This window comes from Eptatretus burgeri, chromosome 11 (genome assembly GCF_056783735.1).
Source record: "Eptatretus burgeri isolate ZD-2024b chromosome 11, Ebu_testis_v1, whole genome shotgun sequence".
In the NCBI taxonomy this organism is placed as follows: Eukaryota; Metazoa; Chordata; class Myxini; order Myxiniformes; family Myxinidae; genus Eptatretus; species Eptatretus burgeri.
Window position 1 is genome coordinate 52,120,427 of NC_140971.1, and position 24,874 is coordinate 52,145,300.

Consider the following 24,874-nt stretch of genomic DNA (forward strand, 5'->3'; position numbering starts at 1 on the left):
ACCACAACATCAACCACCCACCGCGGCGCCGCTTCACGTCACACCTCGCAACAGTCGCATCGCCACCGTTCTTGCGCCGCTTGTGGGTACCGGTGTTGGACTCGTGCAGGGCGCGCGCCGAACAGCGTGTACAAAACCACGGATTTTCAGCTCCAAAAACGGATCAAAAACGACACACGCCCACTTTTGTTCCGTCCAATCGGTGAGCGAGGGGCGATTTGGCCCCGCCTCCAGGGCGTTGGAGGGCGGTCGCTTTTTGCAAATTTATGGATCAAAAAGCATTCACGCCCACTTTTTCTCGGGCCATTGGGGAGCGAGGTGAAAGGTCGAAGGGAGGGGGTCAAAGATGAGAGAGCGAAGCCACGGGGCTTATATAAGCGACCGCGTTCGCAAGTCGAGAGAGTTAAGACTTCGCAGTCGGTGGAGTTGGGAAGAAGAAGCAAGAAGAAGGAGTTGGTCGTCGTCGTGTGCGTTGGAGTCGGAGCGAAGAGGACGGAGCTGTGGAGAGGCGGCGAGGGCAGACGAGGGGGTGCTCGCGTCGTGCCGGGAGCTGCACACCAGGGAGGCCGACGGCGCGACCTGGTCGAGGTGGAGACGCTCGTCGCGGGACTCGAGGCAGAGTAGAAATCCTCCTTTCCCCGAGCATCAGCAACCCCCTCCTGTTCCCCCCCGCGCTGAGATAGTGCGACCAAGGGGGCCCCTTTCCCACCCCCTACCAGACACTGCCCGCGAGGCCCGCGGAGTTGAGGCACCATCGCCGCTCCGCGTCTCATCACCAGACGGGTAGGCCCGACCCGGTCTCGGCCTCAGGCCCGCCTCATCCTTGAGGGTTCTCTTTTCTTTTTCTTGGTTTTGGATATGTGTTGTCGGCGCCGTCTGTGAAGTAAAATTGTATAAGTGTTGCCGTGTGCTCGCGTAATCGGTATTAGATCTGCATTGTCGCATTTGCTTTTTGTGTAAAATTGCATTGTTTCTTCTTCTTTTCTATGTGCTTTTGGTGGAATTGAATATGTGTGCTTTCCGTTCATCGCGAATAAATGTGCTTTGTGTTGAACTGTTTCCCGCTTCGCTTCGTCATTTCTTTCATTGAATCCTCATCTTGCTTCACGTAAAGGGTTGGTAGTGGGCTGAATACGCCCGATAATTAATCGAACCGTCGAGGCCGACGATAACACCGCTCGGTTATCCCGATAGTACGGAACGGGTCGCTTAAGTGGCCCGTGTCCGAAGTCGACCTGCGGCGAGGTGCGATCGCCCGGTCTACCCTCCGTGTGGGTACTTAGGTAGGTCGAGTTTGGCGAGCAACCCTATCCCACGCGGGGGCTGATTGGCTCGATCGCGGTGAGACCGAAAGGTCCACCCGTGACTGGTTCCCGGCGTTAGTCCGAGAGGGTCACGACTGGATTGTCCGTCCGGTGGGCGACGTGCCGCGATTCGAGTTACGTGGCCGTCAGCACGCCGGCGGGCGCGAATCCGCAACAATATATATATATATATATATATATATATATATATATATATATATATATATATACATATATATATATATATATATATATATATATATATATACATATATATATACATATATATATATATATATACATATATATATATATATATATATATATACATACATACACACACACACACACACATACATACATACATACACATATTGTTGCGAGCCGGGGGGGGGGGGTCGGGTGAGTAGTCAACTCGGTGGGGGAAGCTATCTCATTTCCCACTAGGCTCCCCGGAATTGTAGGCCGTCGCACATGGATAATTCCGTGAGGTGGCGGGTCGCTTAACCGACCGTGGACGCCAATAATTCAACCGTGTGACCTGGGGTCCTCCCGTCTATGGGTTAATCAGGTTACCTAATTAATCACGTGATTTAATTACCGGGGAACATGCCCTCAGTATGCCTTATCCGAACCGGATCACTCTACCAGATCGGATGCAGCCGAGCGACACCGCCAAGGACGAACCGGCTAAAAGGAACGGATCATTGGGAATAAAGTCCCTGCTAAACTTGGATTCGGAAAATGCTGAATCAATGGAAGAATGACAATATATATATATATATATATATATATTATATATATATTATATATATATATATATATATATATATATATATATATATATATATATATATATATATATATATATATATATATATATATATATATATATATATATAGTCATGCACCGCATTACGACGTTTCGGTCAACGACGGTGGTCCCATAAGATTACAATGGAGCTGTAAAATTCCTATCGCCTAGTGATGTCGTAGCACTTCCAGTCATATAAAAGTACAGTATAGCACATACAATTTTGTACAGTACATAATACTTGATAATGATAATTAACTAGTGTGGCCCCGTTATAACAGGATCGTTGAGGTCCATAAAATTTCATCGTGAAAAAAGCGGGGTTGCACTAAATCGGGATTCAAGAAAATCAGCGTTCAACCTGACCCAATGTTGACCTCACATCCTAAAACACCCCTATTTTCACACGTTTACCTTCGAGCAAGTAAATTACCTTCGAGTTTAAAAATTCCACGAATAAATCGTTGTTACAGTCAAAAAGAAAACAAATTAGTTTTAGTGAAGCTTTTTATGTTGCTAAACCATTCACACTGTTCCGAAAATATATCACGCAACTGACAGGCGCTCGTTTCTTCATTTGTAAATTATAACATTGATGCAATGATTATTTATACAATCCAAACGCTATTTATTCACCTTTCTATAATCAATGCGAGAGAAGATTGTAAGCAGCCGCTAACAACACACATGGCCGTCATGAACAGCACAAAGGTAAAGCTAACGCATCTTCCGTCGATCTTGGATGAGTGTTACAATTGTCTACAGTATTCAGAACAGTAACATGCTATACAGGTTTGTAGCCGAGGAGCAATAGGCTATACCATATAGCCTAAGGTGTGTAGTTGGCTATACCATCTAGGTTTGTGTAAGTACAAAAAATGGCAACCAGCTGCTCTCTCGCAACGGGAAAACACACGTTGGGCAATTTGTGAGCGGTATTCAACACCAAGGCTGAGACCCCATGCAGCTGCTTCGGGCGTCGATCATCCTTACCGACCCGCTGTTTTTCACACGAGGCTCTGGGGTCTGTCTCTCACGACCCAACCAAGAGCCAATGTCTTGCGCAGTATGCGAGCCAATTCGCCTCAGCACGAATACGAGAAGCGTGCAGTCTTCTTCATGCACCAAAGTAAAGCCAGTTGTAATGCCCTGTTCTTACAGACAATCTTCAAGTTACGTTCTCTCTCGACCACGTGCATCCTTCACTCCAAACTTGTCCAACCAAACCAACAACATCCTCGCTTCCTTGACTTCACACTGAACAAGTGTCTCACCTCCAGGGTGTGGCTTGCTCACACAAAAACCGGGAAGGCGGGGCCTCTACCTGCTCTGCACGCCTGGCTCGCTTGTAAATGCAAAAACGTAGGAATTTATCCATAATCGCTAACTAATCCCCGTGTGTGTGGTGACATGCAACACTGAAGCTCACAGTCTCCCTACTTAATTACATCGAGATGCCTCCTGCACGTCCACGGAACATACATCTCTATTCAATCTTAACTTTCCGATGAAATCCCTCCATCTACCCCCCCACAACCGTAAATATATATATATATATATATATATATATATATATATATATATATATATATATATATATATATATAATTTTTTTTAAATCGGCTCTATTGTGCCTGATGAAGCTGGCAAAAAATTCTCGCTAATGCAAACCATTCAACCAAAAGGCACGTGATGCGATTGGCGGGTAAATCGAAACATGTGGAGTGTGACGAGCACTCCCCCGATCTCAATCTATTAATAGAGGGCTTCGACAAGCAAGGGATGTGCGGAAGAATGAGGGATAGGGGAAGACGAATGGGTTGGAGAAGATAGATACTGCCGTAAACTCTCAGGTCAGAAAAACTAGAAATCTGGAAGGAGGTGGGCTTGGGAGGGCGAATGGGGGTAGATAGGATTATGGTATTATGGTTTTGGATGGGGGATGATCTAAGATGGTGGTGAACAGCCATCTTGAAGACCTGGAGGGAACAATGTAGAAGTTGGTTCCACAGGTGAGAAAATAAGAGGAACAAAAGAGTGGAGGTGAGCCATGATTCTGAATTTTGAGAGTTTCAGCAGAAAGAGGTTGTTGCCAGACCACATGTGCTCTGCAGAAACCTGGGGAGTGGGAGACAAAGTATGGAAAGAGTTCTAGGGTGCAAGACCAGAAAGGAGGTGGGAGAAGACAGACTACAGGCCTGTGATAGTCCCATCGACACCACTTCATGTGAAGTCCATGGGCCTATAACCACTTTCACATTGCAGGCAATTCATCATGGGAGATTCCAATTATCTTGAAGGCCTTGACGTCCACTGCGTTAAGCTAAACAATGTGGAAGGCAAGGATGCCAACCGAGAAGGGAGATCAGTACTCCACCAGGCTGTGGATGAAGACATTGCAGGTGGATAAGAGTTAATGCATGCCAAGGAAGGACTTTGCATAATGGAGGATGCCCAGCGATTGCTTTGGAGGCCAACTTTTGAAATGTGGTTTTCCCAAGAAAGATCATAGCTGATAGTGAGACCCAAACGTTTAAGTGACTGAACTTGAAGAGGTTTGTTAAGATAGTAGATAGTAGATGGGAGGGTGTGCCAGAGAGTCCTCTTCGAGAGAGAGGCAGAGAGAGGCAGAGAGAGGCTTGAAAGGATTGAAATACATATTCCAAGTGTTTGATCAGCTTGTGAATTTATCAAGGTCTTAAGAGAGGGAAGAGGCTGCTGCCTCCCTATCGAAAGGATGACAGCATGCCCTGGCAGATTGTAGTCATCAGCAAATAGATAAAGAGAATTTTCCAGAGATCGTTGATGAAGTTTAGGAATAGAACTGGGCCCAGAACACTGCTTTGGGGCACTCCAGCCTTAACGGGAGAGGAGATGGAAGGATTACATTGAGACTGCGTGGAAAGCTCGAGATATATCCAGAGAGACAGCCCTGATCTAGTGTCTGGTACGGAGGGCCTCCATCCAATGTTGGGAGAGTGGAAGCAGCATGTCCAAAGTGGAGACCTGGTGTGAATCTGAATTGATGATTGAGATGAGGCTGTTGGATAAATGGAAGGATTTGTCATCAGCTGCAATGATGGATCCCATGACGTTGCAGATGGAAGATCACCTATGGCAAATTATAGGGTTTAAAGGGCAGAGATGATTATGCGCAAGAGCAGCAGAGCAAGTTTTTACAACACGTGAGCTGAACCTGTTTGGTCCAGTTGCAGACTCAGAGTTGAGATATGCAAGAAACTTCTCCACCTTCTCAGGTGCAAATGACAGAGTCCAGGACGAGCTAGGTGTGGCTGGGTAGGAAGGGTACAGAGAGAAAGGAGTTGAGAACACAATATTTGGAAGCAAACACAGAATTGAAGCATTCTGCATTCTCACGAGCAGAGTCAACTGTGGTGCCATTTTAAGAGGGGGTGCATACTACATAGACATACTTAACAACGTGCCACTTGCATATAGAGAGACAAATTTGAAAGTTCATTCTTGAGGTTGGACAGATGTTTTCTGGCTCTACTGAGAGTGGACACACACTTGTTTGAAGGATGTGTCCACTCAGTTGCTTGTGTGTGGACACACTTGTCTTGTCAGTTAACAGTTTGTCCATGTTGTCGGTGAGAGATGTTGATAGAGTTGTCACTGTTTGGAGGATGATACAACAAACAAACAAACAAACAAGAGGTGGGAGCAGAGGGTAGTTGCAACAAAAGGAACTCTTGGGGGTCAGGATTATAAATAAAATTAGTGAGAAACTGACTAATCGATGTAAATTGCAACTCCTTTGCCAGGATGGAGGTACAGGCCTACCAAATTGAAGCAGACAATAGCCAGGGAGACACAAAGGAGTCAGGGACATCCTGTGGGAGGAAGGATTCTGTGAAACAGATCATGTCTGGGTTATCAAGCAGTGGCCTGGATTGAGAGATCTGTCAGGTTGGAGCAGAGGCTTTCATTTGAGAATGAGATTTCATTTAAATACCAGATTTTTATTTTAAATTTAAATAAGTAGGTAATCATAAGCAATGAAATAACTTCACAAACATGACCATGATGCAACTGCACAGAAAACCAGATATCTACGATCACCAAGGGTAAGCCTCTTTTTTTGATGGTCGTATTTCGAGATTTTCCCTTGGCACGTGATCTAATTATTGCAAGATTTTTTTTGTGGACAACCATTTTGACCTTGAACTTCAACATTTAAGGACAAATTGTAAATGAAGAAAAAATTTCCCAATCTACAATCTATCTATAAAACTCAACATCATGAAAATTGGAGAAAAATTATTCACGTTATGATCAAAAAGGTGTTTTTTGTTAATGAAGTTACAATCCGAAAAAAGTTGGTCAAGGACCAAGGAAATATTGTTATGAATCTGGAAACCATGCGCACTCAACATTCAGGTACCAAAGTGGATTATGTCGATAAGTATGTGTACAGTTAGAATCCATCCCCTTCTGTCTAATGGGAATTACATGTGTGCGCTACGGGTTACCTTTTTAGCTAGGTTTTTACATCAACAACGACAACATAACACCATCGCCGCCATCGCCCACGTGCATCGTGTCACATACAGAGGTGAGGTGGAGAATAGGGTGCTCCCTTGGCTGTTCCGTTTGGGTTCTCAGACATGCACGGTGGGAGGATGGTTGTTGCCCCTCCCACCAGACCACCCCTTGCCCAATCAGGGAAGCTATCACCTCAGGCTGGCTCCACCTTAGCCAAATGGAGTGTTCGGTCCGGCCAATCGGGAGGCCGCCACGAGTCGCCTGACAACCCACCGTCCAATCGGGAGGCAAGCGTGCCGAGAAAAGAAATTGCTCGGATCTGAAGGAAAAAAAAAAAAAGAAAGAGGAGAGGACGGAGACCGGGTGAACGTGGCAACGGCAGAGTGGTGGTCGACGAGGGTTCTGCGGGATCAAGGTCTACGGTCCTTTGTGGTGGCTCACCGTGGTGGTGGTGACCAAACAGTGTGGCGGCCAAGCAGCCAGGGACTTCGGGCCGTGGGTGCGAGTCCCACCAGTGGTTTCGAAGTCGGTGTAACCGCACGAAGCGGGAAGGTCCAAGACAGGATCTTACCTCCAGCTCACCTTCCCTCTGAGCTGGGGGGTATCAATAAAGGCCACCGCCATCATTTATTTTGGGGGTGTGTGTCTGTGTGTGGGCCCGTCTGATAAGTAGAATTGTTAAGTGCATTTTGTTGTGCATTATTTGCATAACTCTGCTGTCTCTCCCTGCTTATTGTAAATAAATATCTGTTAAATGTTCCAGCTCATTTCTGTGTTTCTTTCATTGACTTAGCACTGTTGAGAAATAGCGAGGCAGTAAATTGTTCATTTGGAATGACAGGCCTCAGTAACCTCCGCTCGAGTTACACACAGTAACGGCTGATCCCGCACGAGGTCTTTCGAGGGTGTGAATTCCCCGGTAGCTTTGCCACGTGGGTAATTAGGTATATTGACGTTTGGCAATTAACCCTAACCCACGCGGTCGAATTATTGGCGAATCATGGTCCTGTAAGGGACCATGCCTTTCGGACTTATCTGAGGGTCACGACCTAAATTCCAGTGTGTTCGGTGGAGCCGACTCTACTGCTCCCTCTAGCGGTCGTGCTCGCCACCGATACCCGGCCCCACAACAATATCATGTGCACAGCTTCAGCATGGGTACACTATTATGATGCAAGAACATCTTGGAAAGCCAAGTGGATTTTGAGACTCCGCATTGGCAAAAAACGCATTTTCTTTTTTTCAGACTGCCATTTTACCTTGACCTTTAACCTGGAGGGGGGTGATGTAAATTAAGCATAAATGTGCCTTGCGCTAGGCTATCTGGAGAGGGCAATTTCATTCTGATCAGATAACCTTAGTCAAGGTATGGTTTAAAAATGTTAAAATGTCTATAATTCGGTCATGATCTTAAAATTATAGTCAAAAGTGTGAACCCCGCATAATTTATATTCCCTTTATTTATGCAAATGTTTTTCCGAAAGTCCCAACCAACTCCGAGATACAGCTCGGACATTTGGCAGGAAAAAAAAGGGGGAGAAAAACCTAAATTGTGGTTTAGTACTCTTTGGGATGCAAGATGACCTGTAATAAATGAGGTGTATGATGAAGATCAAGCTTAAATGCACCTTGCTCTAAGGTATCTAAGAAAGGGCAATTTCTCTCTGATCGACAAACGTTAATGGAATGTTGGTGAAGAATGTTAAAATGTCGATAATTTTATGACATTAAAAATTCGGTCAAGGTGAAAAAAAAAATGAAGCCATCCCTGCATACTGTGTATTCCCATTATATTGCTGCAAATTTTCATTCTGAAAGTCCCTGCCAGCTCCGAGATAGAGCTCGGACATTGATACATTTTGGAAATTTAGGAGTGCTGAGAGTGCAGGAAGAAAACTAAATCATAAAAATAATAATAATAATTTTCTAAAACGTGGTCTAGTACTCCTCAGGGTTGATTAAACTCTATGGTAGCATGAAATATTTGGGGCCCCAATTGGAGAAACAAACCCTATAACAGCAATAAGCCTTCCCTCGGTGGAAATTGGGGGAGGCGACAGGGGAGAGGCTTAATAACTGTGCACATCACAAATGTCATACACATCATCTTTTCATTATATTACAAATGTACGTGCCAAACGTACCAAAAGAAACAATGGCCTCCAAGTGCATTTTGACGGATGCTTCAAAGGTTGGAAAAGATCTGTTGCAAGTCCTGCATCATGTACTCACCAGCTGTATGGCAATCATGAGAACAGTCTTCAGGGAAAATGTGCGATCACAAAGGTCAAACAGGTCCTCGAGGCTGGGACCAAGGAGCTCAAGCACCATGGCGTTGTACTTCCCACAAGGTCCAAAGTAATACACTTGTGGGATGCCTTCTGTGTGTGAGGTACACAAGTGGAGATAAGCACCACATGTATGAGACAAACACAGTGCCCCTGGTCCATCAGTGGTAGCAAAATGCGAACAGTAAATAGCATATTTAAAAAAAAAAAAAAAATTATTTCAAAGTTTGAGGAGCAATGATGCATGGCATGCAGCACAAGCCATATAAACAGCACAGTAAGTGCAGCAAATGTGCACTCGCACCTCGCAAGGTAATCACATATGTCCGAAGGCCTTGTACATGATAGCAATTGCTTTCAAATGTAGCTTGGGTTTAATTTTTACAATTGCGATATGTATGATACGTCAAGCACTCTTGCCACTTTTCCTGCAGGGATATGTCATGTATTCTTGGCATCAATTCTGTATTGCCGATTCGACACTCGATTGGAAATGGCCAAAACAAAAGCAAGACGTGCAAATTAGGATTACACTCAAACTGAAGATACAAAAATCATATAGAACGGAGACAACAGGAAGAGGTTCAGACACGGACACAAACAGCATGGGACTTTCTCCCTCCCTACTCCCCAAATGAAAGCAATGCTATGGGCATTTAATTAAATGTTGAAATGCCAAATTTCTGCTGCTGTTGGTTTGCAGAGCTTCATTGCATTAATCCCAAATACACCATACTCCTTTATAGGGAGATAAATCACATGAATCAAGGCAGAGAAAAATCCCTCTCCAGAGACAGGAAGTAAACACAAAAGAGAGAGATAAAAAGAGACAAACATATTGTGGGAAATATGGTAAAATACAATGGTATTACATTATAATTTTCAAAAACAATGCGCACAATGACTGTTGAAGGCGAGAAAGGAAACTCATCTCCCACTTCACATTTAGAGTTTCAAGGTTCTCCAGTCCAACAATAGATATTATGCTTTAAAAAGTGATCAAAGCAAACAGCTTGGGCAGGTAACAGGAAGGGACAGCTGACTAAGTAGAGGATATGACACATGGCAAATAATATTACAATCGATTATTTTGCCCTTGAATTTGCCTCACACTACACTTGAATTTATCTAAACTGGCAGAAAGACCCATTGAAATGGTAATTTGTAAATGGTAAATGTGATCATCGGGTTTTTGATGTTGACATATTAATGACCCTGTAGCACCTCATTGTCAGGATAGAAGTTTAGGTTTATGAATGTTGTGATGAGATCAATATAGATGTGAAGGTAGCCTTGGGAAGGTGACATTGTTGATGTCTGATTTGTTGAGTTGACAACAAAGCAGAGATGGTTTTCATTGTTGGCATGCTACTGGGAGAAAGATATTTTTGGAAACCGTGCTATATTGTAGACCGCCATCGTAACCGATGCCATGAAATCCTGCTGCACACGATGAAGCGACATAGTTATCTGAGGAAGAAACCCCCCCCCCGCAAAAAAAAAAAAGCGAGCTGTTTTTCCAGGTGAAGGCCAACTCTTTGTCGTGTTTGTCCTCAGGCCTTATTTATTGTCAAGGCAAATACTGGTCAAAATGGGAACTGGCCACAATGTATCTGAAATGGTACAGTGATAATATTTGGAAACAACTTTGAGACGATGTAGCAAACAATGTAACAGACAGCAAATGACTCATCAAAAAAAATTAATTAATTAAAAAAAAATTACCAAAAAGGCACTCGCCAGATGTAAGCACAATATCCGACTTTTATGAGGCTAAATGGGGCCTTTTGTGCATGTGCTGTGTATGCGTTGCCAGTGAATAGGTTCTGATCATCGGGAACTTGTAACCCGCCATTTCTAACACTAAATCTGCGATTCAAATCGTATTTTAAACATACATTTAAAAACTTTTACACAAAAGAGTGACAATTTCAAAATGATTAATCATAATTGTTGAATTCCTGAAAGCAAATCAGACTCTCAGAAATACAAGAAATATCCATGGATGAGAGGTATCAAATTACTACCATTTCCTGTGAAAACACACAAATACAATAATTTATCTTGTGGCCACAGAACCAATAAAATAAATAAATAAATAAATATTTAGAACGACTCACAGCAGCCCAAACAACTCCCACTCCAACTCCCACCCCTCCTCCCAAGCATGATTAATAGTAAATATAATTTTAAACTTACAAGTTTCTGCACGTGCGCACCAAGCATTCTGGAGCGGATGACGGAATTTCAAAAGTCACAGATTGAAATTGATGTTATTGTGCATTATTTTTCCATCAGACTATCAAATCAAAAGTCAGCACTCAGTCAGTTAGGGTAAAGCATTTGTTTGCACACGTAAAACAGATGCCGCTGTAGTAAGGATGAAGATGGTGTGGAGCGAGATAACTTTTTATTTTTAAAGAAGAAGAAGATAAAAGAGAGACAGTTGGGTGCCAGATCATAAATAAGTAGAAGAGAGACAGTTGGGTGCCAGATCATAAATAAGTAGAAGAGAGACAGTTGGGTGCCAGATCATAAATAAGTAGAAGAGAGACAGTTGGGTGCCAGATCATAAATAAGTAGAAGAGAGACAGTTGGGTGCCAGATCATAAATAAGTAGAAGAGAGACAGTTGGGTGCCAGATCATAAATAAGTAGTCAACACAACATGTACATGTATGAAAAATAGTTGTGCATTATTTACGTCAGGACTTCTGTTTCACGTGACACATCATGGAACTCGTTCAGCTTGTTGAAAGTGGCCGTATTTAATCTTTTTACAATAATGTAATTAACATTAAGAATTGGAATTTTTTCTTTTGTTGTAAAGTTTGCCTTCCTAGTGTGAAAATAATTTTGCACAGCAAAGGAGCAAACACAGTCCATGTTTTCTGACAAGATGGCATTGCACAGGAGATGTCAATCATTTCAGTATATATTGTTGCAGTTGTGGGGGTAGATAGAATAATTTAATAGGGAACATAGCATTGTGTAGAGTTGCTTGGTCCGTGGATGTGAAGGAGGCATCTCGATGCAACCAAGTAGGGAACCTGTGAGCTTAAGTAATACGTGTCACCACACAAGGGGGTGTCGTGTCAATTAGCTGGGGTTTAAGACTAAGCTTCCCCAGTACGTAATTGCCCTTCTGTGACTTTTCCCTGTCTTTATCGCCAAAACCATGAGGAACAACAAGGAGGTGTGCCGAGCAGGCAGAGGCCCTGCCTTCCAGGGTTTCGTGCGAGCAGGCCACACCCCAGAGGCGGAGGATTGTTAGATGGAAGATGCCTGAAGAAGAAGAGGGCATAAAAGGCTTCCTACCAAATAGGACGAGAGATCAGCAGAACACACACACACACACACACACACACACACACACACACACACACACACACACACGAGGTCAGTGTGAGGAACGCACATGGCAGAATGGATTTTGGAAGAGAATCAGAGGTGGGAGTTCAGGGCTTGTGCATTTTTGGAAAGCCATGATCAGAGCGGAGGCATGAGGTGAGAAGCGAAGCGAGAAGCGGTTTGGAGAAACGAAAGCAGATGGTGAGCACACGCTGACGGCGACAACACGACCATACACAGGGGTTTCCTAAGAAGCCGGTTACCGGCGACCCGCAGCCGTCGACTGAGAGAAAAAATGTCAAAGGTCGCCGCGGAATTCAGCGCCGATTTTTCGGTTGTTGTTTCTCTTTTTTTTGTCACCACGAAATCTCTACACCCCCTGTTTTGAAATCCGAGAAATGGAATATGGTTTCCTTAATGAATGAGAGTTCATCTACACTATTATTATGAAACACACTGACTTCAGATTGCTCACTGTACTCCACCATGTGCAGTATCATCTCCCTATGAAGAACTAAGGTAGGGCCGAAATGTTGCTAAAATGCCTCTCTTTTAAAGTGCTTAGATACTCCATCTTCCAGACACCTTGGTGTGCCCTAAACCATGGCCTTAAATTAATGAACCCTGTTTAAAAGCTGCTTGAACTAACTATACAGTATAGCTGAATTTCAGTCAACCAGTCAGTCAGTCAGTCAGTATGTTAATGCAACTACATCCAGCATAGGCCTAACCACCTGTTTTTGTGGAGTTTTCCACCCCAACAGCATGATAATATGAGAACTATTTCATGTCAGAAATCATTCAAGAATGCATCTCCAGCCATCTAGGATCCTCCGGCTTCTAGGGCGCTATGCGGGCCCTGGACCCTGGCCATACAATTGCGCTCGCTTGCTCGCGGTGATGGTAACCTGCTACTTTTTAAAGGTAGCCTCCTTCTCCAAAAAAATAAGGAAACCCCTGCATACATATACTGTATGCATACATATAAACACACGAGAGAAAGAGAGAGAAAGAGAGAGAAAGAGAGAGAAAGAGAGAGAAAGAGAGAGAAAGAGAGAGAAAGAGAGAGAAAGAGAGAGAAAGAGAGAGAAAGAGAGAGAAAGAGAGAGAAAGAGGGAGAGAGAGAGAGAGAGAGAGAGAAAGAGAGAGAAATAGAGAGAAAGAGAGAGAAAGAGAGAGAGAGAAAGAGAGAGAAAGAGAGAGAAAGAGAGAGAAAGAAAGAGAGAGAAAGAGAGAGAAAGAGAGAGAAAGAGAGTCCACACCCCTTTCCAACATTTTCACATTTTGTTGCCTCATAGCCTGGAATTAAAATTGCATTAAATCAGCATTTTTACACCTTTAACACATTGTAACCCCCAACTTCCAAGTGAAAACAAAAAAAAAATTTCAGAAAATAAATTAAAAATACAAAACCAGCACATCTTGGTTGGATAAGTGTCCACCCCCCTGATAACAGAAATTAGCTCATGTGTACCCAACCACCTTCAAAACCACACACCAAGTTAATTGGCCTCCACCTGTGTTAAATTGTAGTTATTCTGATTATTTCAGAATAAAACGAGAGGGGGAGCACTCGGGAGAGTGCAAAACCTCCGCTGCCAATACTGCTGGGTCACTCAAGTGAACCTTATATCTTATTCATTAAATGTCAACAGTGCTGACAGAGTTATAGTTCTTTTCTCCATTTTTTTTTTTGGGGGGGGGGGTTGGAAATCACTGAAAACATGTAGAAATGCAAAAAAAAAGAAATCAAAATTTTGTTGAAAAAAAAAGTTGCAAATTTTTTTTTCTCTAACAAATTTTTTATTTTTTTGGGGGGGGTTGGAAATCACTTAAAACATGTAGAAATGCAAAAAAAAAAAATTCTAATTTTTTTTTTTGGGGGGGGGAATAAGTCCAAAATTTCATGGCATGATCCTTGGACCATACCTAACTCCCGCCCCCCCACCAAGTTTCGTCAAAATCCATCGAGGAGTTTTTCCGTAATACTGTTCAAAAACAAACACAAAAACAAACAAACAGAAAGGGGTGAAAACAGTAACCTCCATCCATCTTCGAAGATGGCGGAGGTTAACCAGCTGTTCATATACGTTTCCACTGCTGGGTCATACATTTCACAGCAAAGACTCAACCATGAGCCCCAAGGGGCTTTCAAAAGGCCTCCAGGATAAAGTTGTGGAAAGGCACAGATGAGAGGATGGGTATAAACATATTTCAAAGGTCTTGAATATCTGTTGGAGCACAGTCAAGACAATCATTAAGAAGTGGAAGGTGTATGGTACCACCAAGACCCTGTCTAGATCTAGCCTTCCCTCCAAACTGAATGACCAAGCAAGGAGGAGACTGATCAGAGAGGCCACCAAGAGGTCAATGGCAACTTTGAAAGAGCTACAGACCTTTATGGCAAAGACTGGTCACTGTGTGCATGTGACAACAATATCCCAAGCACTCCACAAGTCCGGCATGCATAGTAGTGTGGCAAGAAGGAAGCCAGTAGTCAAGAAGCCCAACTTGAGTCCCGTTTGAGGTATGCAAAAAAGTATGTTTGAGGTATGCACATGGAGACTGAATTGGGAGTGAGCGGAGCATTTCTGAGGTGAATGTGTACAAATGATACTTAAAGCACATGGAGACGGATTTGGAGTGAGCGGTGTGCAATAATTGATTGACTAATTGTCATTAAAATAAATAAAAATCATAAAATAATTAATTTATTTGTGAATTGGCTTATTGCATACCAAAAGCACCAATGATTCATCTGAATCTGTAACTTTTGAAAATCAAGTAGTTCATGAAAAAAATGAATAATTAATCAATAAATCAAAAATACCCTTTATAGCCAAATCACTTGTTCACCGTCGTGTCCAAATTTCAGCTTCCGAGCTCAAAATGTGCCTGAGATATTGCCCAGATGAGAAATAAAAACACAAGCCGGTACGCGGACATGGGTAGTCGACTACAATATAACCTGACGTGATGGGCCCGTTTGATGGGGAATGATCTGAGGATTAAGCACAAGAAAATTCATGATTCTAGCTTCAAGGGTTAATGCTGCAGATTGTTTTTTCGTTAAAATACCCCCACATTTAGAGGTTTTTTGGCCGTTGCTAGGCAACGGAGGGGTCCATAGCAATGGTTCTTTCTCACACATAACTAGGACATACCATGAACCTACCATACCAGTTTCATGTATATCTGACTCAGTCTCTGAGATATAACGAACTTCGTTTTTTTATTGTTTTTGACCAGGGTTCATTCAGTCTATCTTCTCCGACAGTTTTCATAGGATCTGGCTGGAAATTTTTGACAATATGGCTGAATGTACTGCCCACAGTCGGTCGTGGCCCGATTTTTGAAAAAATTAATTTTTTATGATTTTTCAAACATTTCAAAGTCCTGTTGCTGGGCAACCAAATGGGGCGTTAGCAACCAGTACCTACGAGGCACAACGAGGTCATAAACTGGTCCTACCACCCAAATTTCATCAAAATCGAACAACTGTAAGGGCAGGGGTTTCCTTAGAAGCCGGTTACCGGCGACCCGCAGCCGTCTACTCAGAGAAAAAATGTCAAAGGTCGCCGCCTACTTCAGCGCCGATTTTTTTTTTTTTTTTTTTCAGTACCTGAAGCTGATGACCATGGATTTTCAGAGTATGGTGCAGATTACATTGACCTACTTGATGGTCATTTTTTTGAGAAAGCTGGTCAGCAGAAAGTTGTTGCTGAGTGGCAGAATTTTAAGTTTGAATTAAATTCATGGAAAAACGTGCCTGCTGAAGTACTTTCGTTAAAATCTAACCTCACACCAACAGAATGGGCACGTAAACAAATCTTATCTAAGAAACAGGAGGACAAGCACTTTTACCCCAAACTGGTAGAGCTTGCAGAAATTTGTTTGTCTCTGCCAGTTTCCAATGCATGGCCAGAACAGGGAGCCAGCGCCCTAAAGCGTATTAAGTCAAGAATGAGGTCAGCAATGAAAAATGACATGCTCTATGCCTTGTTAACAATCTCAATCAATGGTCCTCCAGTTGGCTCAAATGATGCCGAACTCCTTATCCAACAATGTGTACTTGACTGGCATAGCCAAAATCCTCGATGGAAGCTCCCAAATCAACGACTTGTTAGTGTACCATCAACTTCGTTTGCATGTCCCCAAATTCTCTTGACTGATGACTTGCCTGTCGAATCAGAATTGTCCCCTCTGACTGAAAATGAAGCAGTGCGACAATTTAATGTAGAAGACATTTCATCTGATAGTGACAGTAACTCCAATTGTGTTGCTTAACTTGCTAAATGACTATAGGTTAAACACTGTTAAACAGAAATGTAAACATCAGCTTCAAGAATTTACACAGAACATATACAATTTGTTTCTTCATCCCAAATACATTTTAAGTTTACTAACTTTCAATCATTGATTATTCAATTACAAAGAATGTCATTTGTTAATTCCTGTGAGAATAATATCATAAAGATGTTGGATATGTTTGCAACTGAAAATAGACTGTGAATTTATGGCTACTTTGATCCTGAAATTTGGACATTGTTTTGAAAGTTGAGGATGTAGTATGTTTGCAGCACAAAAATATCTAATAAACTTTTTGAACGTGAAATCTCATTTATGAATTAATTTTTCTTTCTATAAACATATACAGTGACTCAGATTCCCAAAGGACTTGATTTTAATACTAAAGATTGATTGAAATATTGTTTACCTGTATATGAGTTTGACAGCAGAAATGCAAAATGAGTATAACTCCGAGAATGTTTTGTATAGATATCAAAAATATCACACTTCTTTGATTACTGGAATTAAATAATATCACTATAAGTCTATTACTTCAATCAAACTTTAGATCCTGATGTATACAGAATTTGCAGTGTTAAAAGTTTGGTTTGCACATTTTACCCAACATTATTATAATAATGTAATCCTTCGTGCTCACAGCATTCATACAGCAAACCCTGAACACTCACAGAAGTGAAGTGGAATATGGTTTCCTTAATGAATGTTAGTTCATCTACACTATTATTATGTAACACTTCAGATTGCTCACTGTACTCCACCATGTGCAGTATCATCTCCCTATTAAGAACTAAGGTATGGCCCAAATGTTGCTAAAATGCCTCTCTTTTAAAGTGCTTAGATACTCCATCTTCCAGACACCTTGTGTGCCCTAAACCATGGCCTTAAATTAATGAACCCTGTTTAAAAGCTGCTTGAACTAACGATACAGTATAGCTGAATTTCAATTAACCAGTCAGTCAGTATGTTAACGCAACCACATCCAGTATAGGCCTAACCACCTGTTTTTGTGGAGTTTTCGACCCGAACAGCATGATAATATGAGAACTATTTCATGTCAGAAATCATGCTAGAATGCCTGTCCAGCCATCTAGGATCCTCCGGCTTCCAGGGCCCGAGGCGGGCCCTGGACCACGGAGATACAGCTACGCTCGTTTCGCTTGTGGTGATGGTAACCTCCTACTCCAAAAAATAAGGAAAACCCTGAAGGGGGTCAAAAACCCCCGACAAACACACACACACAGACAGACCGACACCAAGACCAACAAATAAGGGTAGATCAAAAAAAAAATTTTTCATCGAAAAAAAAAAATTCTAAATTTTTTTTTTTCCACTCCATCGACTACCCAATAAATGTCCTTGAGTGGCCCAGTCAGAGCCCCGACCTAAATCCAATCGAAAAAATCTGTGGCATGACTTGAAGATTGCTGTCCATCAAAGCTCCCCAAGCAACTTGACTGAGCTTGAACAGTTTTGTACAGAAGAATGTTGCCCAAACATGGTGTGCAAAATTAGTAGAGACCTATCCCTATAATCATAACTGAGCTTTGAACCACTAACAAAGCTTTCCACTTACAAACCCATATCACACCTGAGTTTATAACCACTTATAGAGCTTTAATCCTCAGTCTGTCGGAGTACTGCTCCCCACTCTTGAGTGGTGCTCCTGTCTCTCACCTAGATGGACTTCACGTTGTGGCAACCAAGGCTTTTAGGATCGTTGGTATCTCCTATGATGAAGCTGAAACTTTGGGTCTCTCACTCTCTCACTGCAGGCAGGTCGGTGGTCTTTCTGTCTTCTGCAGTCTCCTCTCCGGCCTTGCCCACCCCCCCCCACCCCTGCTCTGTCTGTGATCTGTCCCCCCTATATTTCCTCAGGGCACTCAATGTCCTCCAATAAGCCTGGTGTTGGCTTAGTGGTTAGGATGGTGGCTTGGGATCCCAGTATCCTGAGTTCAAGCCCCGTTGGCTGCTGAATTAACACCAGGGGGTTGACTCAGCCTGTCATCCTTCCGAGGTCGGCGAAATGAGTGCTAGTGTACTGGTCCCGGTGTATGCCCCGGTTAAGGCCCGGTCACACCTTAACGTTTTAGCCAACGTATGCCGATTTTGGAATTTTTTTTCTAAAACGCTGGTACACGTTGAATACGTTATGGGTAAGTTTTGATAACATTGAGAGCACGCTGAAAAACACTGCCATACGTCGTTGTACGCTGGCTTTAAACGTTGTACTTTTTGGTTGTCCTCAAATTTTTTCATGCTTGAAATTTCACGACGTATGCCAGCGTATGACTCACACATTCCGCTACGCTGGCCACAGGTTGTATGCACGGTCTGCGATCGTTGACAGACGTCAACACATGCTACTTGTAAGTTAATCATAAGTTGAGACACGCCGAGGTAACGTTTAGCGTACCCGAAACTTATTTCTAACCTATGATTAACGTGTTGTTGGCACGTTACGCAATCGTTGCCACACATCGACAGACGTTACTTTTAAGTTACTCGTAGGCTGAAAGACGTCGGTATAATGGATCGTCTTTGCGTCAGCGTCCACGGCCACAGCCAGGACACTTATTTGCAGCATTCTTCAAACTTTTCTTCGGCATGACGAGGATGTTCACACTTCGATGTCTAGCTTGGCTATGATTCCAATTGTCCATCGGCAGCGTCTATTTAAAATATTCGAGTTTGAGCGTTTTAACACGTTCAGAAGAAACGCTTCAAATTTCCAAACCCCAACGTCAAAAAACAAAGGCGAGTGACAGCAATTTAAATCGTTCATTGTAAACAATGAAAATAGCTGAGTGGTACCGTTTAAAAGTCGTTGAGTGTAAAAAAAAATCAAATTGTTGAGCGCAAGTGTCTACTTTCAATAGTGGAGTTGCAGCCATTTAAATCGTTGAGTTTATCATTTAAATCGTTAAACGCAAGGACGATCCATCATAACCCACACCCTCCCCCTCACACACCTACTACTGCCAACATGAACAAATTACTACTAATACTAATACTGATACTGATACTGATACTGTTACTGCTGACATGGACATCGACTCAAAAACACTGTTGGGTTCCCCTTTTATGAGCAGCATTTTTATATACCAATTCCCAAAACTGCTGGGAACACGTCTTTATATGGCAGTTGTAAGCTAGAAACACGTTAATTTTTTTTTTTTGTCGACCGGAAGACGTCATTGGAATACGTCTACATACGTCGATGTGTGTTGGGACTACGTAAAGAATTGGTTCAAAGCAAGTCAAACATAAGTTAGAAATAAGTTTCGCGTAAAAAAAAGACATTACCGCGACGTGTTTCGACTTATGAGTAGCTTATAAGTAGCCTTTGTGGACGTGTGTAAGCGTCCGCATATCGAGTGTAAAACTTATCCCCATCGCATGCGGAACATGTGTCATACGCCGAGTACGTCGTAAAATTTTGAACATGTTTAAAATTTCTTGACGTACTCTACTTATTACTACGACGTATGATAGCGTACTTTAGCATTGTACTCACGTATACCAAACTTACTCATACCGTATTTGACGTGCCCCAACGTTTTAGACACATTTTTCTTAGGTCGGCATACGCTGGCAAGATCGCCAAGGTGTGACCGCGATGTTGACACTTCCATTTCTACGGCAGTTATGATTCGAATCGTTGTGCGTCAGCCTTTTAATAGGCTACGTCACGACATCGTCGGCGATGCGTACAACGCGCTATGCCTAAGTTAGACTATCGTTGGGCATCGGTTGTGTCGGCCGACAACAGGTTCAGCATTCGTTGGTATAAGTTATCTATAACACAACAAAACGTTCTGTGTCCGTTACCAATGTGTTATACATAAGACCAAGTCGCTATGAATACGTCCGAATCTTAAAAAAAAAAACATCAAAAGTTCAACGTAAGCCAGCGTTTTACATACATTTTAATACGTTGCCATCGCTGGCTAAAACGTCAAGGTGTGACCGGGCCTTTAGAATAGGTGTACCATATCCCTGTGTGTCGTAAGAGGCGACCAGGGTTGGCGTCAGGAAGAGCATCCGGCCATAAAACATTGCCTCACAAAAAGCCAAACCCCTGCACAGCAGGGAAAAATGGCTGTAAAAACGGTCATACTCAATGTCCTCCAATACTCTCTTCAATCCCACTCCTACCTCCAGGTCTTCAAAAGAGCTGTTCACCACTATCTCATATCTTCCTCCATTCAAAATCTTGATGTTTACTTCCCCCGTTAATCCACCTCAAACCCGCCTCCTTCCAATTCCCTGTAGTACTATCTTCTTTACCCCCGTTTACCCCACCCAATCTCTCCCTTAAACAGATATCCGATTGTCTTTGTTCCCCACTATTTTGTGCTTCCTCTCCTACCCCTCCTGTTTTCTGCCTCATTATATGTGTCTGTGTATTAGCTCTCACACAAACCTCGACTTGGTATACAAAAAAAAAAATTTTTTAATCCCAACAGACTCTCAGCTGTAATTACTTTCAAAGGTGCTTCCACCAAGTATGAACTCAGAGAGGTGGAAACTTATCCAACCAAGATATTATAGTTTTGTATGTTTAATCAATTTTCTGAAACTTGTATAATTAGTTTTTCACTTTAGTGGGACAACTTAGCATAACAATTGTGCATTTTGTGAGGAAAGCACCAAATTTGGCACACTAGTAGCCTAACATATTATGAACAGATTTGGATATTGGGCCATCTCAAATTCAGCCACTGATGGCTGTGGCAACCATTTTCCAAAATGGCCGCTAGCAGTTACTATAATTTCACTCTCACATTGGTTTGAACATTTATTAAAATTTGAATTAAGAAAAACATAACCTGTAGCCACTTCAAGTTTAAAGATAGCCACCATTTTGCAAGATGGCTGCTAATTATTTGTTGTACCGGACGACTATCTTACTCATATAAATTGGTTGTTGAGAATGGTGGCAAACTAATCAAGGGCTGCGTCTGACTGATATGAATACCAACATCGCTAATGTAAAGTCAGTGGTTGTTGAGCATGGTGGCAAACGAATCATGGGCTGCATCTCATTCATATGAATGAACCGACATCTCTCATAGAAATTGATCGAGAGATGTCTGATTTTAAATGTTCTGAATCAGTGACACAGTCTGCTCTGTTAATATTCTCTCAATTTTGTGAGCACTCTCCCTCACACACACACAAAGCTGTGCATTCAAGTGCGGCCTTTTTGCACTTGCAACGCTTCAGACACCTCTTCTTGCACTTGCACGATACTAGCTCATAGGAGGTGTGGGCTGCTTTGGGTAGCTTCGTCCAGTGTGGCTCGTACACCCCCTCGTCATTCTTGACCCAGCCCCAGCTGGATGGAGGAGGCAGCTCTGGCGTTGGTAGCAGTGTTTGACCCCACACATGGCCTCCTTGGTAGGCCGCCCTCTTCACATGCTCCTCCAGAGCTGCCTCGGTTGGCGGGATCAGCTGCACATTGTTCTTCTTCGCGAAGAGTTTCTTCCGGGCCTTGTCAATGTCGTTGCACGTGCTGGTTCTGTCATAGAGCAATATGACGAACCTCTCAATGGTGTGCACGACGTCGTCTAGTATGCCACTTGGTGCAGAGGATAGCTTCAGCAGCGCGTCTAAGTTCTGGCAGAACAGTCCAGATTGTCCAAGCAGTCTTCTTACCATGTCCAGCAAAGCTAGATACAGTGTCACACCCAGTCAGAGCGTGACACATTGGGAGTGCCTGTGCCTTCTCTGGTCCTAGGCCAGCTGCTATTTTGTGGGCTGCCAGGTACCAAAAACTCTTCCCAGTGCCAAATGCTAGCCACATTTCATCTTCTGGTTGCAGTCCCTGGACAACTGACACAGCCAACACCACAACATCGGTGTCAACTGTCTTGATCAGTATCTTGTGGTGACCATGGTTGGCTGCATGGGATGCATGCAACAACATTCGACTGTCAGCTTCTTCGTGGCTGCATGGGGCGAGCAAGGCCAGGTCTAGCAGCGGTGGCTTGCTCAGGACTGCCTCTCCATCAATGATAATCAGCTGCATGTCATCCTGGTCAAACCACCTGAATATAGCTTCTGATAGGAACTTGAACAGCTCTGTCTTGTTGGTGTCCACTCGGAGGAAGTTCTGCCAGTTTCCAGGTCTAACTGCTGCTCCGACCATGCGTCTACGCACTCCTTTTCCACGCTTTGATCTTGCACTGCCTTTCAGTGAATCAGCAACGTAGCGGTCCCAGACCAGGTCCAGACGTGACACAGTCTGAAGCTTTGTTGACAGGTACTATATGAAGACATCCTGGGCATAGTCATCATAGTTCTTGGCTACCGCAGGCTTCAGCATCTGGACAATGACTGCCCCATCAAGAACTAGGCTGGTGGTATCAGGAGCCTCTGATTGGGCATTGGAGAACTCTTAAAAGCATTTGAGGAGATCACTCTTCGTACCTAGACTGAGACTTTCTCCATCGGAGAGAGCTGGAGGACACGCTTGATTCTCATGACGAAAGAACTCTTCAAGGTTTTAGTCTACTTTAACTTTTTTTTTCTCAACCAAATCAAATTGTTACTTTCTTTGACCATTATTAGTTAATAAACTTTCACTATCAACCTGCATTCCTCTCCAGTAAAGCAGATGTGTCATAACAGTAACCACTGGTGGCCATTTTGAAAAATGGCTGCCACAGCCATCAGCGGCTGAATTTGAGATGGCCCAATATCCAAATCTGTTCATTATATGATAGGCTACTAGTATGCCAAATTTGGTGCTTTCCTCACAAAATGCACAATTGTTATGCTATATTTAGCTAAGTTGCCCCACTACTTGGAAGTTGTGGGTTGCGATGTGTAAATAAAAGGTGGGAAATTTAATTCCAGGCAAAAAGGCAACAAAAGGTGAAAATTTTGAAGGGGGTGTCAACTTTCTACAGGCACACTGTAAATATCTCTTCAAGTTCTTTGGTGTGAAGGTAGTACACAGGTTTAAAATTTAAAAAACATTGCCGCAAGTTGAAGGTTGAATTCCCACACCACCACTGCCAAGAAAATTATTACAAGCTCACACAGTAGGATAGAGCAATAATATAAATAATGGAGGAATAGCACAAAAAAGTCAAATCATCAGTAGAAGAGTTTAGGACAATATATATATATATATATATATATATATATATATATATATATATATATATATATATATATATATATATATATATATATATATATATATATATATACAAAGAAACACACAACTTGATCTGTGCTATATTTGTAAACAAAGTAGAATAAAAGGATGAAATGTGACAACTTTTCATTTCGGATGTTCCATCATCGGGTGATTTCAAGAAGCTTCAGCATTCAACTCAGCATGCAAAATTGAAATGAGAACCAAGGTTCTTTGTGTTAATAGACTAAACTAATCATCTATACGCACATCTAACATACAATGAGGCTATGCAATTTCCCATGCATGACTAACAACGATCATCCTACCATGGACAGTATCCAAACTTCACTTAGTGCAAGTCCCATCCCAATAGAGCCAACGGTTTTCCAGTTAAATCTCTAAGATATGCAAACATCGTTATTGCAACTCTATCTTGGGAATAGCCGGTGCTATATTTAGAAAAATCACCAGGGCTGAATCATGGGCTGGCAGGATGACCTCGATGTATGCATGAGACTAGTGGTATGCATCAAGTCCCATTTATCTCCAAGCTGAATAGCCTGGGTTCAAATCTGAGCCCAGCTATAAACTGTCAACCCAGTTTTCACCAATGTGTGTGCCATCCCTTGGATGGACGGTGTGCCAGCACAAGTTGGTGGATGTTAAAGACCCCACAATGTTGCTCATGAAGGAGGCGGTGAGTTATCACCAGCACTATGAACAAATTCCAAATTCCTGACCTCACCTTAATCAAACGTCAGGCCTGGCCAACCACACATGAACACTGGAATAATTGTGGAGAACAACAACAAGAAGAACTAGAAGGGCACTCGGTAGAGCGCATACCTCCGCCACGTAATGCCTGATCCACGAGAACATATCAGGCCAAATACATTTTTTAAATATCATGCCATACAGTAAGACATCGTTTTTGGCTCTCTCAAATGGTGAAGAATCACTTAAAAAATTAAATAATTATCGTCTCCAGATCCGGATTCGGATCTTCACCAAAATCGAACCAATTCGATCTTGTCACACACTCAACATGTCCACCAAGTTTGATCCAGATCCATCCACAACTTTTTGAGATATCCTGCACACAAGCAAACAGACATAAAGGGGTGAAAACATAACCTCCACCTTCGGTGGCG

General features: G+C 42.7%; 1 protein-coding gene across 7 annotated transcripts in view; it reads right to left on the reverse strand.

The window, feature by feature from the left end:
* Nucleotides 1–24,874, reverse strand: part of LOC147017069 (casein kinase I-like) — a 42,663-nt gene that overhangs the window by 12,140 nt on the left and 5,649 nt on the right. For 5 of the 7 annotated variants that reach the window (XM_085846430.1, XM_085846433.1, XM_085846427.1 and 2 more), the window contains one exon: nt 8,857–9,005. In XM_085846430.1, the coding sequence (XP_085702556.1) occupies nt 8,857–9,005 (149 nt within the window). The remainder of the gene's footprint in view (nt 1–8,856; nt 9,006–24,874) is intronic. The other 2 variants (XM_085846434.1, XM_085846431.1) reach the window with 1 other exon arrangement.